Here is a 21,194-nt window from a genome sequence, read left to right on the forward strand (position 1 = left end):
TTAAAGAAAAAAAAAAAAAAAAAAAAAAAAAAAAAAAAAAAAAAGAATCCATCCAGCTCTTCCTAAGGGCAATGTTGCTATCTCTGCCATCAGCCTAGCTTTGGAATTATGCAGAAAAGTCAACCCACCAAAGCTCAGTCACTCCCAGTTTCAGCCTTTTGGGGAACTTACTGCTCTCTCTTACTGGCCAAATGTACCTAGAAAGAAAATACCCAAATAAAGACTTTTTAATGTTCATCGGGAGAGTCAGTCTCTATAAATATGGCACATGAGGCCAAGACCCTTCTTGAGTACATCCTACCTAAATGGAGAACCAGGAAATGAGTCTGAAATGCTAATGCTCTCATTACTGCTCTTGGGAAAATGCCCTTTCCGATAGCACAGAATGTGACTTCCATTGCCACATGGTCCATAGAAAGCTAAGCAGACTGTCCAGGCTTCAAAAATCCCTGACTATTTTGCCCCACCCCTATCCCCACTTTGTTACTATTGCATAGTAGCTATGTACTGCCTGGGGCTAGCTTGTTTGATCTGCAGCTGCAGAAACGAAGCCATTTAAACAAAATGTAAAAGGTTATGAAGAGGAAGAGAGAGTTAGTGAGGTCTGAACAAAGAGTGAAATATAGGCTTTTACACCAAAGGAAGGCTTTAAATTGAATGTATCTTCAGGAAAAATCAATTTGCCTTTTCCTTTCTTGTCATAATTTCTCCGTGCAACATGACTCTTGCCAATTATTGAAGGGTGTATTGTTGCATTAACTCTTGCACAGTGAAGTTTATCCTACAGAATAATCACATAATGATGTCACAATCGGTTTCCATGGTGATGAGGAAAAAGAGAAGCAAAGAATGGGGGAATGGAGGCAGATCACACCAGTGACATGAGAGTTGCTCTGGTAGCACTGGAAATGCTACTTGTAAAACCATCCTTAGCTCCAGGATCATAGAGCTATCACTGAGACAATTGTGCAGTGAGTGACAAGAGAGATAAGTGGAGAATGTGAGCCATCTATGAGACAGGTATCTTTTCAGAAACATAATTTTACAACAGCCATTAAAGTGAGTAGCAAAAGAATCAACAAGCATGCAAGAGCGAAAATTAAGAAATATAAAGCCAAAAAACAAACTAAGCTACAGCTTTTGTCTAGTTTCAGTCACACATCCTGCCTCTTCCTACCTGATCTGCCATCTCGCTGAATGTCCACATGGTACCATTCCCCATCATTGGCTTTCTTCTGAGTGGCTTTCACTTTGATGGTGCCAGAGCCCATGTCAAGCAGCAAGTACAGGTTGCCATCAAGGAGTTCCACAGCAAAGAAGTCTACTTTTGTGTTCTTTTGGCTCCGAGCATCCTTCCTCTCTTGGGGCTTTCCATGAGTGAAGAGGATGAGGCCATTGGGCTCAGTGGTACGGAAGTCAAAGGAGATGGAGCCCATACGCTTAGTGTTCCACTTGGGTAAGCTGATGTAAGCCTCTGGGGTCTCGAAGTTGATGGGGTCCAGTGTGGCCACATTCTCACACTTAAAAACAACTTCGCCATAGATTTTCATCTTGGTATCCCCAATTCGGGCCAGGCGAGACAGCTCCAGACGGATGTCATTATTCTTATAAACAACCTGTCAAAAGCCAAACAAAAGTGCCATGTGAATCAATCTTGCAAACAGTATCTATCCATCACTCACTGGGCACCTGGAAAAATGACCCAAGAAGAGGCTTCAGGACATAGTTCAAAACAACATGAGAAACAATGAGACACAGGAATCAAAAAAGTATCTGAAGAAACATCTGATGTGCACACAAGCTCTAAAAAAGCCTCTCTATTTCTACAGAATTTCTCTTGTCTCCTGGCCAATTTCTTGTGTTGTCAGAAAGTTACACAACATAAGCTTGCAAATAAAAATCAAGAGAGATTGAGTTGCATGGATTCACATACCTCATACAAAGTGATTTACTGAAGCATCCTTAGTAAAACACCAGAAACAACCTAAATGACCATCAATAGCAGATGGCGCAGCTTTATAATGGAATATTAGGCAGGCCTTGCAAACAAGATATTGCTTTTGGTTTTGATGTGGAAGCTCTCCAAATCACATTGTTAAGTGAAATTGTCAAGGAACAGAATAGAGGGTGCATTATGCTATCATTGTGTAAAAGTGTGAGGGTGTGGGGGCATTATATGTATATATGCTCCAGTAAGCATAAAGTCTCTTTGTAACTATAAAATTGTCATTGGGGAGTATATTTGTGGGATTAATATTCTGGAATGGGAGGGTGACTTACTTTTCACTGTGCCTTCTTCTAGTGTTAGACTTTTTTTCAACCACGTGGATGTGTTACTTTAAAGAAAAGATTAAGTGTTAAAAGCTGGTGGAGACAGAGGTCTGTTTTTGTTTTTATTTTTTCCACATTGCATGTGCCCTCTGTATAGTGGTAGAATGAGATACCCTGAAGCCCTATTTCAGTCAGTCAGTCAGTCAGTCAGGGACATTGATTAATTGAGAGTCTGATTTTACAAAGAATACTGAACCAGATACTAATTCACCTTGTAAGGAGGTCCAGCAGAGCTTTCTGCCTCCGTGCCCTACCCAAGGTTAGTGTACACTTCTGCAAAGCCATGGCCACTGTCCTGCAGAGTGGGTAGGTAGGTGGAGAAAGTGAGGATGGCAGTTAAAAAAAATCTGTTATGACTGTCTAACAGCCTCTGTGGAAAACAGTGTGGAGATTCCTTAAAGAACTAAAAGTAGAGCTACCATTTGATCCAGCAATCCCACTACTGGGTATCTACCCAGAGAAAAAGAAGTCATTATATGAAAAAGATACTTGCACACGCATGTTTATAGCAGCACAATTTGCAATTGCAAAATCATGGAACCAACCCAAATGCTCAGCAATCAACAAGTGGATAAAAAAACTGTGACATATATATATATACACATACATATATATGTGTGTGTATATATATGTGTGTACATATATGTGTATGTATACACACACACACACACACACACATATATGACTACTACTCAGCCATAAAAAGAAATGAATTAATTGCGTTTGCAGTGACCTGGATAAGACTGGAAACTATCATTCTAAGTGAAGTAACTCAGGAATGGAAAACCAAACGTCGTATGATCTCACTGATATGTGGGAGCTAAGCTATGAAGATGCAAAGGCATAAGAATGATACATGGACTTTGGGGACTTGAGGGAAAAGGTGCGATGAGGGTGAGGAATAAAAGACTACAAATAGGGTTCAGTGTATACTGCTTGGGTGATGAGTGCACCAAAATCTCACAAATAACCACTTAAGAACTTGCTCATGTAACCAAACACCACCTCAACCCCAATAACCTATGGAAAAAAAGTCTGTTATGATTTTCTAAACCAGGTACAATCCATCTAAAAGCAGAAATTAATCTTTCTCCCTGAAATTAGAATTTCACAAAAGTTTTACTCTTATTCGAACTGAAATTTGATATAGTACCCTAGAATGGTTTTTGGTGCTCTGATCTCTGAGCAATGTCATATCCATAAAAACTTAATAAGCAGAAAACAATGGAAGGGAAATAGACAAGGATCTGAATATTGAGCATACCAACTACTTTGCTATTTTCTTTATATTGCCTTATTCAAATTCTAAGTCAGGACCCAGATTTAGGTTTGAATTCCACATTTACTACTTACAAGCTATGTGACTTTGGCAAAGTAAATTGTCTGCGTCTGTTTCCTCTCCTGAAATTGGGAATATAGGAATAAACAAACTATTTTGTAATAATAAAATGATTTAAAGCATGTGAAGCACTTAGGAATGGAATATCATCGGGCACAAAAGTCACAGCTATTTGGAGGGTTACTGTTAATCTCATTTTGTTCTTTCCACAGCCCTGAAAAGGTTATATTATCATCTCCAAAGTAACAATGGCTAATTTCTAAAATAAGCCTCATCTGTCCATATCTATGAGAGAAAGTTAATTGGATGGGTCATTCCAGCACATATCATATAATCCCTCACATCCAAGTTTAGAATTAGTTCCCATCTCCCACCAGCAGGAGAGAATCAAGCAAAGTGGTTTGCATTCTAATGGGTATTGTAAGAGTGATATATAACCATGACGAAGCATTGAAAATGACTCGCTATTATGTAACCTTGACCATGGACCTAACCATAGTCAATAACATTGAAAATAATGATACTAACCCTTATTCAGCACCTACTACCAGGCACCATAGTAAGGATTTAACACCTCTCCATCCCATTAGATACAGACAACACCCATTTGAGATACCTGTAATCATTCCCTTATTTTACAGCTGCAGAAAACGAACACAGAGAGTAGTTAGGGAACCAGCCCACAGGCACACAGCTGATAAGTGGCAGAGCAGGACTTGAACCTAGGCATTTGAGCCCCAGGGTCCACATGCTCTGAACCAGGCCCCACTAGCAGCACCCGTGAGGCTTATCTTTAACATTACATGGAAAGTCATGCATGCTCAATTTCACAATTCAAACGCGGAATTTTTCATGTTAGCTAAACTGGGCTGACCATGTACAAAGGGAAATATTGCAGGATCCTCAGGCAATCACTCAAGTGAGTAAACCAGAAAAGAAATCATAAAAGTTTAATGAGCGTCAGCTTCTCCTTTCTAACCCTTACTATTATACCTCAGCATGTGAGATCTCTTTGTCATAAACAAACTTTGGCTTTTTCTGCATTTGGGTTAAATGCCTATGACTAGAGTTCCTAGTAAACGTTAATTATTAATGTATAACAATAGGTCATCCCAAAGGGACAGAAGGAGGCTTGGCTCCATGGAACAATACACAGAAAGAGAGATCAGGCATTCCTACAGGAGGCTGGGGACAGAATAAAAAGGAGGGGAAAAAAAGGCTTTTAACAACATACAAGAGCAGTGAAGAGGAACTCTTCTGCGAGAAGGGTACCTGACTGAGACTGGGAGGGAAGGTAAATAGCTGGAATGAAGATTTCTGAAGAGATAGGTAAGAGAATCAAGGGCCAGAAACTGGCCAGACAGAGATAACCAGACTTCTCTCAAAGGCTCTTTGAAGGTGAGTGCTCTATCTACTCCATGGCCCTGAAATTACCTGTCTATTTATACCGAATTTTCACTGTTGTGAATAAAAAGCCAACAACATCCCTCTCACTGACAGCTGAATAACCCTTCTGAGTCCCATTTTATTTATTCCAAAGGTAAGAGCCTGGATATCTGTTCTATAAACTGTCCCTCTTTCCCACCCCACAGGGTTGTTGTCAAGATCAAACGGGGATGTTAGACATAGTAGGACACAACAGTTCTAAACTGGCACACAAAACTAGGAAGAAATAATCCTGTATCTTCATCGCCCATGGTGTTGAGTTTCTGTTGGAAATGGACAGGGTCCTGAACTGAGGTTCTGTGAAGGTTTTTCTACCAAGAGGAAAAGGACAGGAGGGCAAGGGACTTGTAGCCCAGTGATGCTCAACTGGGACTCTCCATTGTTAATATCTTCACCTTCCCCACCTGCTCTGTGCAGAACCACAGCCACCGCCATGCAGAAGTGTACTGGCACCCTGGGTCAGCATGGAGGCAGGGAACCCTGCTGGACCCCCTTACAAGGCAAATTAGTGTCTGGTACAATGTTCTCTGTAAAATCAGACTGTCAACTAAATGAATGTCCCCAAATGGCTGGCTGAACTAGGAAGAGATGTGGCATCAAGTGACAGAAAGCAGCCTTGGCTGACAAGTTGCCTCGGCGAGGAGAAATTAAAGACAAAGTAGAAATGACTCCCTATGGGGGAAGATGTCACACAGGCTGGGAGGTACAGAAACAGAGTGACAAACAGTGACAAGCTGGTCTTACTATCCCATCCATGGGCTTGTAAAGACTGCTGTTTGGACACATAACTCATGCTTAGGAGACCAGACAGTAAAACAGCTGAGGAAAGAATCTCAGAGTTAAGACAAAGTCTCTCAGGAAAAAAATATACTTGTATTCCTCCATGATCTTTAATACAGAGACCTACAGGAACAATACCAGGAGTAAGACAAGCTGAGAGCCGGAACAATGTAACAAAAATTGAGTCTATCATGTGCCAGGTACTTTGCAAACACTGTTTTATATCATACACAATAAGCAAATGAAATAGGTAGCATTAGCCCCATTTAACAGACATGGGGCTCAGCAGGGATACATACTTTCCCAAGATCATGTAGGCTATTAAATGCATAAACAGGACTTGAGCCCTTATCTCTCTGACTACACTGGGGTAAGGATATGCTCCGAGAGGGCAATTTCTAGGCCCTCCTGTAGCCCATGCCTACACACAAAGCAGAAACTCCTTAGTCATGCACAAAAACCACACCCAAGTCCATCTTGATGTGCAAAGCCCTTCACCTCCTGTACAATCCATTTCTAGTGGATGTCTATACCTCCCCACTTACAGATCACATCAAAGGCTTCCATATGAACCCAGGTGTTATTGCTTCTGCATTTTTGTTCACTGGGTTTCCTAGGCTTTCTCTTCTCTCCAGCCTCTCTAAATGATGCCCCTTCACCAAGATTTTCAAATCCATTTGAGAATTTCCCTGGCTACTCTGGTACTTGGTGATCCTACAGTCTGATAAATCAGAACCCTTTTATTACCTACCAATGAGGAAGCTGTCTGCCCTATTGCCCAACCCACTTGATTGGAAAAAGAGAGAGTATTCTAACCCTGCATGATGCACTTATTACTTCAAATTCTTCCAAGGTATTTGAGTTAGAAGGCAGGTGCATGAGAATAAACCAAGAATTAGAGATAGTCCTCACTCAGAGAAGTATTTTCTTCTCTCCCTCTGCCATCTTATCCCAGGCCACTCTGTTCTCACCTTTCTGAGAATGTGTTTCCACATGTTCTGTTGTAAATGCCCCATCCCTATGCACTCCAGCAAGGGAACTAGAAAGAATGAGGGGATGTAGGCATGTGCCCTGGAGTACCCAGATAACTTCTTGGCGCTATTTCTCCCACCAAAGAATAGGAAGTTTACCACCTGGTCTTTCTTTTCTCTTGTTTTTAAAGTATCTGCACAGAGGACAACTTCAATAAAAAACACCAGGTCAGCGGATAAGACTATGCCATTCACAGGTTTGTGACTTGAGGCCTGAGCACCGATGATCTACTCCACATCAGTGGAGAAGGTTCGAAAGTAAGGACGCTGGGGACATTTTCTGAAGCTGGAGAAATGGAATGGTGCAGAAGCCAGTATTGCGGCACTCGTGAGTAGAGCAGAGTTGGCTACAAATCTCAATAAAGCTTTTCCACTGTATACCTAACTGCAAAGTAGTTTATTCACAACAAGCAAAAAATAAAGATATACTTATCTCCCTCCCAAATTTAATCCTTTGACAATAGAAAATAATGAAATGAACTTTTTCTCTTCAGCTTCCAGGATGATACAACTTCTAGATAAAACTTTTGGGCTAATATTATTATTGTGTAACGTTCCTACTCAGGGTAAAACAATGACTAAGAAGTGTTGTGAAAGAATCTTGCTTCTGGGGTGTCTACGGAATCACACATCCCACTGTCTCTGCCCCACTTCCCTTCTTTTCCTCAGGCAGCCGACGACTTGGGCCTGCTGTGATTTCTCCCTCCTCTAAACTGTCCACTCCACTCTCTGTCACTTAAAACTCTCAACTTCGTTATCTTTGTACAGCACAAGTTTGGTCTTTTCAATAGATTTCAAACACCTTATGAATAAGAAATATGAATTACACCTTTTAAAATCTGAAATTGCTCCTAACTATATAGGTGCTTACCAAATGTTCATATCTTTATTAAATTAGATGTTAGATTGAAGTAGCAGTATAGCGCCATGGTTAAGATCATGACCTTTGGAGGCACCCTAACTAGGGTTTGGACACCTTACCGTGTTACGTTGGGCATGATATTTAACTTGTCTCAGCCTATGTTCTTCTACTGTAGAATGTAGATAATATCTTACTTCATAGGATTGTAAGAAATAAAGGAGATGATGGTCCCACATATAAAAGAACTTTACATAGTTTCTGACTCTTGATAAGCACTCAGTAAGTGGTAGTGATCACCTTAATTTTGTTATTTACTGAGAAAAGCCAAAATAAATCAACAGACAGTATAGCATGGAGTTATTAAGAAGGAAAGATTCAGGCTGGGCAAAGGGGCTCTCGCCTATAATCCCAGCACTTTGGGAGGCCGAGTCACGTGGATCACTTGAGGCTAGGAGTTCAAGACCAGCCTGGCCAACATGATGAAACCCCATCTCTACTAAAAATACAGAAATTAGCAGGTGTGGTGGGGTATGCCTGTAATCCAAGCTACTCGGGAGCCTGCAGTGGGAGAATCGCTTGAACTCCGGAGGTGGAGGTTGCAGTGAGCTGAGATCGCACCACTACACTCCAGCCTGGGTGACAGAGTGAGACAAAAAAAAAGAAGAAAAAGAAAGATTGTCACTGAGGATAATTTCTAAGCCACTTGTCAAGCCTAAGAGGCAGGACGACAACAAAAGAAAAACTCTGAATTTAATAAACTATAAAATCATAGCTTTATACATTTATTTATAGGTCATATATTATTTATTTATGAACTTCATATATGTATTTATAAATTATATATACTTATTTATAAATTATATATACTTAATTGCCTAATGTGACATTTATGAGATGCACACACAGCAAACACTTGCTCAGATTTAGATTCATATTCATGAACATCATTTTTTATCACAGGATGCCATTGATCAAACTCCGACAGTGAAGTCCAAGCACAAATGTGGCAGCAGATGGTCCTCTTAGATCCCAAAGTCAGAAGAACCTAATATCTGGCATGAACAGAGCCACATCTGCATCTCTGGTCTTGCTAACAGGGGTCAGTAAACTAACTCCACCTGCTGAGATACAGCTGACACCCAACCTGGGGCTCAAAGTCCCAAATGCTGCATCGGATGGATGCCACCATTTTCACGCTTTATATTTTGTTAACAGTGGTCAGGATCCGCCAAAGATAAAAGACTAAGCACCAGAAATAGAAAACTGGAACTGAGGTTCAGACTTGTAAGGCAGGAGCCAGAAAATGTCCAAGTTCTAGAGCTCAAAAAAAAGGTTAAAAAGACTCCAGATAAAGTTGAAACCAATAGTACAATGTTGACAGTTAATTAAATTTTTAAAATTCTGTGTAATCCAACACTCTATGGGTCAAATGAAGCATATCTGAAAGCTAGATTTCACCAGATGGGGCCATCCTCTCTGATCTATGGCCCTATTTGTAAGAGAGAGGCCAGGAAAAGATAAAAGTAGAAGTAGATAAAAGTAGAAGAAAGATCCAGGAAACTGACGTTGAAGTAGCAAAATCCTTAGTCCATACCTCATTCTGAAAAAAGCCATTCAGTCATGTAGGCATGCAGGCAGGCCAGCCAGAAAAAGAGAGACAGCTGTAAGCCAGTCAGTTACTCTGCCCTCATGAATCACAGAGCCATGAGCGCCAGCCCAAGAGCCCCACTGATAATGCCAGTCATTACTACTGGTGCTCAAGTTAAGCGTAGGCTTTAACGAGTATTTATTTGATGGATTCTTTGTGAAAGGAAAATGATCATATAGGTTTATGCCCAGTTACAGATGGGAACAGTAAGAAGTTAAGCAAGATTTCCGACTCTTTGCCTTACTGAATGCTCCATACCTGTTCAGAGTGGAGGTCTCAATTTTATGCTTCTCAAGAAGAACTTTCTTAGGACTTTTATTCCACTTAAACAGTTGATCAGGAACAGGCTGCAATGTATTTGTGTATCTCATAGAAAAAATTTCCAGGCTGAGCACAGCGGCTCACGCCTGTAATCCCAACACTTTGGGAGGCCAAGGCAGGTAGATCATGAGGTCAGGAGTTCACGACCAGCCTGGCCAAGATGGTGAAACCTGGTCTCTACTAAAAATACAAAAATTAGCCAGGCGTGATGGTAATCACCTGTAATCCCAGCTACTCGAGAGGCTGAGGCAGGAGAATCGCTTGAACCCGGGTGGCAGAGATCATGCCACTGCATTCCAGCCTGGGCAACAGAGTGAGACTCCACCTCAAAAAAATAAAAAATAAAAAGAAAGAGAAAAAGTTTCCAGCCAATCAAGTTTCTGGAGCATTAAGGATACTATAAAGGCTCAGTCTATCACAGTCTATCACAGGCTTGCTGTTTCCGGCTTTATCATCTTCACAGAGTCTACTAAGCTTCCACTAAGTTAATAAATAAGAATTTGACATAGACAGACCCAGGCAGAGACATAAGACATGAACTGGCAAGTATGGGCCATAGTTCTCCAAGATAGAACTAGTCAATGGGTAGTTTAAGTTTCTAATTGCCAGTTAATCTTTTCACACACAACTGGATAGCAGCTCTCCCATTTCTTAGAGCCATGTCGGCAAATATGTGCCTCTACCCTCCTTTCCCAGCAGATGGCATTCATCATCAATTGATGTATTTATATTCTACTCTGACTCAACCCAGATGAAGCCTCAGAATCCTCTCAAGGTAGTGCTTCCAGAAGTTAACTACCAGTCACTGAGAGCCAGAAATTGAGATGAACCTATTCTCCACCTTTCTTATCCTCTAATGCAAAAGCCAAGTTAATATGAATTGATTAGCTATACTAGATTAGAAACAAAAGTCCACGTAAATGTACTAAATAACCACTGTATCTTTAGCGCTAGACCATGAAGGATAGACCTTGAGACATAATTGCTGCCACCAACAGGCACAGAGAAAGTTGAAGGATATTTAAGGGGGGAACATTTTTTCATATCAAAATTGGAGTGAGAGATATTTGTCATGTTAATTAATGTACAAGAACCTATGACCATAAACTTGATTGAAATTGTAGTTCTGTGCCCTCTGGTTGCCAGGGATGTCACTGTTTCGATCCTCTAAACTAAGCATCATAAACACATGGGTTGTGTGTTTCTCATGTGGTAACCAATGCATTCCCTATATTTAGCAAAGTGTGTGGCACATAGCAGAAGCTCAATACATACACACTCTCATTTCCTGCATTTTCTTAGATACTAAGCAGACCTACCCAGAGAATGCCTACATTTCCTTCTGTTTTAGAATATTTGATGAGGGCACCAACTCCACTAGAGTAGAAGTTACATGTCACAAAGCAGAGGAACTAAGATCAGATGAATAGGTGGTACCTGATTATGAAAAGCTCTAAAAATATATACATTATGCAATTAGGGGAAAAAGGTAACAGAGTAGAAAGGAAGCCTTAAGCTGTTTGATTAAAAAGACGACAAAATTTAAAACATACCTTGCTGAACCACTAGGAAACTACTGTTATTATAATTCCAAGGACTAGAAATGACTCTAATTGTCTCACTGTTAACATGTCTGGGAATAACATGTCATTCTCTGCTTCAAGTTGTTCAGTGGTTCTTTATCAACTTCAGAATTAAATGCAAACTTTGAAGCATTATATAAAAACCTCTTCCTGATCTAGTCCTCACTTCACTGTTAGCAGCCTTGACAAAAGTTCAGCAGGTCCTCCAATTTATCATTCCAGGGATAAGCCTTGCTTGGATTCTCTACTTGGATAACTACTATTCGTCACTTGAGGCACAGTTTAGGCATCACCTCTTTTGAGAAGCCCTTCTCCAATATTTCTACCCACTCCACTCCCACCCACAGCTGATTTCTTCCTCTCTGCCCCCACAGCTTCATGTTCTAACTGCTATCATTGTCTTTATCATATTGTGCTGGAATTATCTGTTTCTTCCAGTAGACCAAGAGCCTCTCAAGGGGAGAAAACCATGCCTTTTCTCTCTGTATCTCTCAATGCCTGACACAAAGTATGTGCTTACAGGAGGCGGTGGAAAAATGGGAAGAATAATAGCAAGGAAAATCACAAGGGCTACTTCCTGATGCCTTTAAGTCGGTGAAGACTATAATGCAGAAAGAAGCCTCTATATCTATTCTGCCTGAAAATAAGTAATAAGATGAAAAGGCAGAAAGCTAAAGTATTACAAATGGATAAAAGGCATTTGATGGAACCACTGAATATTTAGTAGAGTTTTCCCCAGTATGCATGTGTAGAAAATGTGCTTTTATTTTTAAGGCAATCTATATGGAAAGTTCTGCACCCCAGAGTGGCAGCTATCATTAGAGTATATGTCTCAGCAGAATACTAACAGAAGAAGTAAAAGCTCAATCACAAACTCCAGTAAGGTCCTCCTAAGAGATTGGCTGACCAAAGTTCGGTGCCAACACTACCTCCCACTCTGAGGCATGCTAAGGGGCTACTGGACACCTCTAATATGACAATGTAGCTTTGACTTGTCATAGAAAACACACGGATGTTTTGAGACAGTACCTCAGAGTCTTCATCCTCTGTACCTAGAGTCAAAGAGCAAGAATGAATCCCCAACAATGAGGCCTTTGGCCACAACTAGCAGCTTCTGGCTGTTAGCAGCTACTCTGAAAGAAAATAGTTGACAATAGGCATGCCAAACAGCTTTTGTAGAAAAAGCTAATATGAGAGTCTCAAAGACGAAAGAGTCATAGAAATTACTGTAAAAAGATTCAATGAAACTCAACCTTTAAGAAGTCTAGCATAGTTGGTTGGAAACAATAGTAGCACATGAGGTGAGCAGGTATTATAAGCAATCCAGATGACAGAAGCAGTTAGTTCAGAACCATGCATAAGACGGGTTCTATAAAGAGGCGCAGGCCAATAGGCAAGTTCCAGGAGAACTCTTTTAAGTGCCCATAGGGGCAATCTCTTATAATGTCAAGCCCACTAATTTATACAAAATACACATGGACCACTGCTGTATGGCTTCCTGATGGCTGAGCAACCTCCAAAGGAGATCTGCCCATCAGGAGCAATTACAAAGTATTTCTTGCCTGGCCTGTGAAGCAGTTCTGCTTGTAGCCTAATGAAGGCTTTAATCAAATGGCTTTTCAAAGTGGTCCAAAGAGTCCCTCTGCAATCAGCAAAAGAGGTAGAGAAAGTGATAGGAAGAATATGTCAGGCTGGCAGGTAGCTGATAACAGAATGATTTCCAACCTGGTACAGAAGGCAGCAAATGAGAGTTGGATTCAAACTGACAATAACATAGATAGAAATGCTAGGACTCGAATTAATTTTCTTCCGAAAAAGGTTTCTTTACACTTTGTTAGCTTAAAAGTAGTCATGCAACAAAAGGTCCCCTCCTTTCTTGGGACTCCTTTCAAGGTGATGGTATATAAACCCTAATACTTACACCTATGAGTTTGCATTACCTTTAGTAAATCTGCAGAGACCTAGATAACCACTAGATGTCCCTTATGCCATGCAAAATCAACCTGAAATGAATTTCACTACCAGTTACACAAATCACATTTAAAGATAGCTTTTCTAAGCCTTTGATCTTGAGTGCCAACTGTAATTCCTATGATGACTCACTCCTTTGCCTTATATATATTGTGTCCACTTTGGTAGTATTTCAATAGTCTTTTATTATAACACATAAAATTATAGGCAGAGAATAGGCAACTGATGAATTAAATTTCTTTTATATAGAGAAATAGGTAGAAAGAAATATTGGAGAAACGGGACATAGGGTGTCTAAAGAGGTCCCAAATTCATTATCACTTCTAGGAATCAAATAAGTTTTCATATAAAACCACAAGCTCAGACTAAATTCAGTCTCCATACACTGGGATCTTGTATTCTGAGATTAAATAAAACTAGGTGTGATAAATAATTTTCATTTCACATGTCAAGTATGATCAATCACAAATGGTTGTCTATGACACTAAGTAGGAAAGACTGTTGTACTGTGATCAACGAGCAATGTCTGCTGTGGGTGTGGGAACTGGGAACAGTTGCTCTCATGATATGCATTTGCAGAACTCAGGTTAACCCCCTAACCCTAAAGGTCCCAGAGTTGGGATGAATGTGGGTGATGATGGTGGTGGTGGTGGTGGTGATGGCAGTAGTAGAAACAGCGATAGCTAATATTAACAGAGAGCTTCCTATGGGTTGGTCATCGTTCTTAGTGTTTCACATGTAAAAAGTATTTAATCCAAATGTGAAATATATTCAAACCAAGATGTGACACTACCTTTGAAAATAAAAGAAGGGGGCACTATTAATAATTCACCTGGACAGGAGATATTACCCAGAACTTTCCAAGGTGACCTGGAATAGATGGCTATCCTATTTGATCCTCACAACCTGAGGCAGAAGAAGCAGCATAAAATACAGCTAACATCAAATATGCTGAGTTGAAGTATATTCTGAGTTGAAGCATATACTCTGAGTTGAAATTCTTGTTCAGCGACTTGTTACTATGTGATCTAGACAGGTTACTTAATCTCTCTGTACCTCAGTTTTTCCATCTTTGAAGTAGGATAACAATAGTACATTTACCTCATAGGGTTGTTGTGAAAATAAGAGTAAATATATGTAACATGCTTAGAATATGTCCTGGCACCTTGTATATGTTGGTTACTGTTATCCTTATTTTACAATTGAGAAAACTGGGAATCTGAGATTTTATTATCTACCTAAGCTCACACAGCTATTAGGTAGTGGAGCCAGCACGGAAATAGAGATAAGTCTGGCTTCAGAGCCTATAGGCTCAGCAACTATTACTATCCTGTCTCTACAACAGAAGAGAAACTAAGATTCTTCAAGATCATACTTTTAAGATTCTTTGATCACACTTCTTCAGCTAGCTGGATTATAAAAAATGTTACTAGAAAATTTGATCTCTCCTGCTCAAGATAGCAGATTACACTCAAGTAGGCATGGATGAAGCATGTTTAGGAGCCCCTATCAAAGCCTTGAGGAAGACTTCTCCAAGGTCCATATCCCCCTTAGATTATATGAAAGAGGTAGAAAAGACATGAAAGAGTCAAGAAATGTCTGCATCACAATTTTAGGTCCTGAAGTTCCCTAATTCAAACATCAGTGAAGTTCCTGCTCTAACCTTGCATGGGGTGGCCCACTCGAGCTCATAGTGTCCACTGATACTCAGTAATCTCCCAGTGACAACCTAGATCCATTTTGATTCTCTTGATACGACAGATGGCAAGAGCTACTGCTGGACACAGAAGAGTGAGTGCCAAGCCAACTGTGCACACCTTATTCTACAGATATGGACCACAATCTACCCACAGCAGCCAGATGGTGGAAACTGACTGTCACTGATTCCTTGCCCAGAACTCAGACCAGCTCTTCTGGTTACTCATCAGTTCCTCAATAAGTATTAATTAATGGTTTATTTTCATAATGGGAGTTGGGAATGTTGCCATATACATCTGTTCAGTGGCACTGGGCTGACCTAAATTAGACCTTTCCTGACAGCAGCCCCAGGCTTTTTTTCAATGGACCATCAGTTTGGAAGTTATTTGTTCCTGAAGTATGTCTGTAAGCAAATAATGTTCTTAGAAGATCTACAAAAAGGGAAACATATCTCTGTAGTAGGCTGAATCATGTTCCCCAAAGATACCATATCCTAATCCGTGGAACCTGTAAATGTTATCTTATTTGGAAAGGTGTCTTTGCAGATGTGATTAAGTTAGGGATCTTGAGATAAGACTATCATGTATTCTCCAGGTGGGCCCTAAATGCAAGCACTTGAATCCTTGTAAGATGAAGGCAAAGGAAGATCACACATACAGACAGAGAGATAATGTGAATATGGAGGTAGAGATCAAGGGCCACAAGCCAAGGAATATGGTCAGCTATCAGAAATGGGAAGAGTCAAGCAACAGATTCTCTCCTTGACCCTTAAGAGGCCCTGTTAACACCTTGATTTTAGCCCAATGAAACTGATTTATGACCTCTGGAATTATGAGAAAATAAATTACTGTTTTTAAGCTACCAAATTTGTGATAATTTGTTACAGCAACCACAGGAAATTAATACACCCTCCCTCTGCTGCTCATTCCTCAGCTCCTGCTAGACTTTGACTTGCAATAAAAAACACCAGAATAAGGCTTGCATCCTTTGAGGCTTGCTATACATGGACTGGTCAGGTTTATGGAGAAAGAACTGAATAAGAATCGAAAATTCTCTAGAAGTATCAATACTGGTAATCCACTCCTAGGATGCATACAGTCTCTGGCATTTAAATTTCCAACTAAACTTAGTTTCCAGGTTTCTGACCCCAAGCTTCATCAAGTACATGCTTATGTAGTACAGAGAAGCTGCCTGACTCTCTCATAAGGCACTGCAACTTGAGTTCAACTCAAAGCAAAAATTAAACATGTGCATTAAACAGAGTATGAAGTATTTGTAATTCATTGTTCTGGAGGCTATCTAATTCTTATGACACAATCTTTTTGCTGAAGAACTTAGAATGATCTGGGGAAGATAGATGCATATATCATTATTCAGACACTACTTATTGATCAACTATTATATACAAAGGACCATGCTAGGAAATGTGGAGCCGACAAGCAGAAAAGAGTCATTGGCCCTTCCCTAAAATAATTTACTCTGTTAAGAGAAACAGACGTACACACATTTATTCAGTTTTTCACACACTCATTATTTATTGAGTGTCATGCTCTGTGGAAATACAAAGATTAAAAAATACTGCAAGTAAGCCTTCTTTTAGAAGAGGAGACAGTCAGAAAATCAAAATGAGCAATTTGCATGATAAAGGTTTCTAAAAAGATATTTCTAAATTACCATGAAATCAGGGATGAGCTCTTAATTCAAGCTGTGGGTAGACGGAAGAGGCAATCGCAATCAGAAAATGCCTTTCAAAGGATGGAGTACTAAGGTGAGACCTGATAAACGAGTGGCATTAGCCAGGTGAAAGAGGAAGGTAAGAGAAATAGCACAGATGGCGAGAAACGAGGGTAAGAAATCTTGGCATATGTGTAGTCTCAAGAGTAATCAATATGACTGAATTGCATGAGTAGAGTGGGAGTGACAGTGGAGTTCAGGCTGAATAATGCCCCAGAAGACCTCCTGCATCCAGCTGATGTAGTTTTGTTTGTTTGTTTGTTTGTTTGTTTGTTTGAGACGGAGTCTCGCTCTGTCGCCCAGGCTGGAGTGCAGTGGCGTGATCTCAGCTCACTGCAACCTCCGCCTCCCCCGCTCATGCCATTCTCCTGCCTCAGCCTCCCGAGCAGCTGGAACTACAGGCGCCCGCCACCACGCCTGGCTAATTTTTCTGTATTTTTAGTAGAGACGGGGTTTCACCGTGTTTGCCAGGATGGTCTCGATCTCCTGACCTCGTGATCTGCCCGCTTTGGCCTCCCAAAGTGCTGGGATTACAGGCGTGAGACACCGCGCCCGGCCTCAGAAGTTTTAACTTGATCCTAAAGGCACTAGGAAATCACTCTGGTTCAGAAGAGTGATGAGGTCAGGTTGGTATTATATAAAAGATTGATCTGGTAGCCATATAGGGAATGAACTAAAAGAAAGCCAGAGAAAACACACACACACACACACACACACACACACACACACACACACACACGAAAATCAACTTGAAAAGCTACTGCAACATGACATATATAAGACCAAAAGTATAAAAAGTACTTTGAAAGGAATTATTATTGGCTTGGGGATGATATGTATGTTTGGGGAGAAATGCATGAAGAAAATAAAAAATAGATGATTAAATTGATAAAACTGGTTCATACCAAATCTTAATCTTAAGTACAAAACTGAGGACCAGGGCTCTAGAGCAGGTATTTGAGCAGTGGGGAGAAAAAGAAAAAAATATATATATAACCAAAAAATCCAAATAAGAGAAGGTAGTGCCCAGGTCTACAGCAGTAGTGGTAATGATGAAAAAGGAGAGGAATTGTCTAGAAAGAAATATCAGAGATAAAGTTGATAAAGCTTGCTGACTTGTTGGAGACTGTGGGAATGCTATCCTGGCCGGGTCTGTTGAGGCATCTAGTTTTCCATCTAAGACTAATAATGAAGGATAGATACTCAGTGACTGTGCCAAATGCTTTATTTCTTTATTTTTCTTTGTTTTGTTTTGTTTTGAGATGGAGTCTTGCTCTGTCACCTAGGCTGGAATGCAGTGGCATGATCTCGGTTCACTGCAACCCCTGCCTCCTGAGTTCAAGGAATTCTCCTGCCTCGACCTCCCGAGTAGCTGGGACTACAGGTGTGTGCCACCAGACCCAGCTAATATTTGTATTATTAGTAGAGATGGGATTTCACCATGTTGGCCAGGCTGGTCTCGAACTCGTGACCACAAGTGATCCACCTGCCTCAGCCCCCCAAAGTGCTGGGATTACAGGCGTGAGCCACTGCGTGTGGCCTGCCAAATACTTTATATTTAGACTATGAAAAATTATCGCAACAATTCTATAAGATGCCATAGTCATCTCATTTTACAGATGTGAAAACTGAGGCTGAGAGAAGTAAATGACTTGTCCAAGCTCACAAAGCTTTTACATGGCAGAGGCAAGATTTAAACTCAAGTCCATCTGACTCACAATGCATCCTTGAAACTATGAGGCTGTACAGTTGGCCCTTGTACTAATCTAATTAGTCTGGAGAAAACAGTCTAGAAATAACCTTTATTCAACCACTTGCTCTTATGATTTTTCATGAAAGAGTCCCCATCTAGGGAATCCTATAATTGCAAAAAAACTTCACCAGAGACATCTGCCTATATTGCTGCAGATTTGAAGCAGTGTACACCATTTACCAATTTTTCTTGTAATCTAAATCACCTTATGGAAAACTTAGTACCATCTAATCAGACCAAACTGAAATCAAGATGACAAGAGAACAGCGAGGGACCCTGGGAATAGATGTAATTGGGAGCCACTTCCTATTACTGGAAATCAAATAGATGTCTTGAGAAGAAGTCAAGACCACAGAAAAACCTACTGACCCTTACCTCTGACTCCTTGATCTTTAGAGCTTAATTTTGGACTGGCATGGAAGTAGGTAGTATTAGGTGTTTCATTAATGCTTCCTAAGAAGGTGTTCATACTAAAGACAAGTGGATAGTAAAGTGTTTCTACCTCCAAACAAAGTAAATATTAGTATATAATATTAGCAAATAATAGTACATAATTAAATTTATAGGCCCAGAGTTTTCAAAGACCTTTCTGGGAACTTTCATAGTACTAACCCCATGTCATCACTGTTTTCCCCAATTCTCATGGCTTGTTTATTGGTCTTGCTTTTATCTGAGTTTTCTTTCATCATAAAGGGATAAAGTATTTGGTTTACCGCCTGACATAATGAGTCAACTCTCTTCTGACCAGCAAGCATCTTCTATGTTTACCATAAATCAGGGATGGAGGTTAGAAGTGAATAGTGGCATCCTCCTCCTCTGGCCTAATCATGAGCTGCCTTGAAGAAAATACTAACTAACAGCATGCCCTGTTATACCTGAAAGATTGTTAGTATCTATCCAGGTCTCTCTTACCCTTATTCAAGCCATGAATGTGCAAAAAAGAAAAAAGAAAAAAATTTGAGAATCTGACTAGAGTGTCCCTAGATCCAGGTCAAAGAGAGTCAAGGCATCTACTCGAATTCCATCAAAAAACCTAAATCTATTGCTTATCTTGGTATCTAATAATGAGCAGAGAAAGCTGAAAGTGACAACAGGATAAATTGAGACACTTAGCTTTTATTTCTTTGGCTTCTATCACTGGATTCCACTGGGCTGTTTGGCTAGAGGGTACAGTCCAAGAAAAACCAATAAAGGAATTTTATTCAACCACTGATGATATAGGAGAGAAATTTTACAACCTTGTCTCTGCAGCACTCTAAATACCGTGTTTTAACTTAGTTGCTTCCTAAGAGAAAACACATTTAACTCATGAGGAAATAATTCTAAAATAATATTACTGATGTTCTATTACTTAAATTTAAATAGGCCTTCATTCTCATAGTACGCAATATCTGTGCAATAGCTGGCATTTCTATCACTCCTTCCTCAACATCCTCTTTTTCTGGGTTTCCTGACTGTACACTTTCCAAGTAACTCTTTGATGACTCACTTCTGCCTCTCATTTTCAGACTCATTTTCTGTCATCAGCTCCTTTTCCAAATTTCTTAAAAAGAGGCTTTCCCCATGCATCTGATGAAGGCTCTCTTTCCTGGTTTCACTGCGGTGTCTTGGTAATTTCACTCACTAACACATCTTTACTTCTCTTTACTTCTAGATCAAAACTCCCTCCACAGCTTCAGTCTTCAAATCTGAATTGTCTGCTGGAACAATTCATCTACTTAAAATTAAAATTCTCTACAGAACCTTAAAATCAACCTGCCTAAAAGCAAACTCATCAGTTCCTCCTCCCAGCTTCCTTATTTCTGTTAATGGTCACCTAAGCTCAAATTTGTATAGATATATCTGACTTCTCTCTTCATTGTCACAGAATTAATATTTTACTAAGTCCATGTAATTCCATATACAATCTTTTTTATATTCATTTTCTCCACTTAAAAAAAAATTAAGACCATATTTTATTTATTTACCCAACAAACAACCATGGAGAGCTTATTGAATGTTAGGACATGGTCTCTGACCTTAAGGATCTTACAATTTAGTAGAAGTGTTACACATGTAAACATATGTGTACAATGATGTTAAGAGAGAAATATGGATAGCATGTAAGGGATACTCCATATAGATAGAAATGGTCTATTCTGTCCTAGGGAGATGGAATCTGGATTAAGTGTCTCATTGACAAGTACAGTCTAACTTCCGAACTAGTTCTAACTCCAACTCCAATGTCTCCCTCCTTCAATCTACTTCTTCACACTGCTATCCTATACTTGGTCTATGATCCATAATTTTCTTAAGCATAATAACTAAGATGGGAGCAGGCTGGAGGAGAGGCATGTGAATAGGAGGGATCATTGGAGTGGAATAAAACAAAAGAGTCAGGCACAAGTTAGGAGGCCATGGAGGTAACCCAGAAAATAATGATTAATATTTGAACTAAGAAGGCAGCAATGGCAAAGATAGACATGATTCAAGTCAATATGCCTCAGGAACAACTGAGTTTTGAAGGAATGTTTAAGGAAAGAATAATTGCTTTGAGGTCTCTAGGGTAACTAGGTAGATGTCAAGTCACTGATAGAAAGAAATGAGTTGGAGGAGTGAGAGATAGTGGGGAGGAGGGGAGGAGGGAAAGAAGGATGGACAGGCAGAGAGAAAAAGGAGGAAGGGGGAGAGGAGAGAGAGGTTGAGAGAGACAGAGAG

At 40.1% G+C, this 21,194-nt stretch overlaps 1 protein-coding gene across 4 annotated transcripts in view; it reads right to left on the reverse strand.

Moving 5' to 3' along the window:
• The window catches only part of NRXN3 (neurexin 3), a 1,617,581-nt gene that overhangs the window by 1,138,924 nt on the left and 457,463 nt on the right, over positions 1–21,194 (reverse strand). For all 4 annotated transcript variants that reach the window (XM_023185044.1, XM_031935746.1, XM_023185024.1 and 1 more), the window contains one exon: positions 1,178–1,616. In XM_023185044.1, the coding sequence (XP_023040812.1) occupies positions 1,178–1,616 (439 nt within the window). The remainder of the gene's footprint in view (positions 1–1,177; positions 1,617–21,194) is intronic.

This window comes from Piliocolobus tephrosceles, chromosome 6 (assembly GCF_002776525.5).
Source record: "Piliocolobus tephrosceles isolate RC106 chromosome 6, ASM277652v3, whole genome shotgun sequence".
Lineage (NCBI taxonomy): Eukaryota > Metazoa > Chordata > Mammalia > Primates > Cercopithecidae > Piliocolobus > Piliocolobus tephrosceles.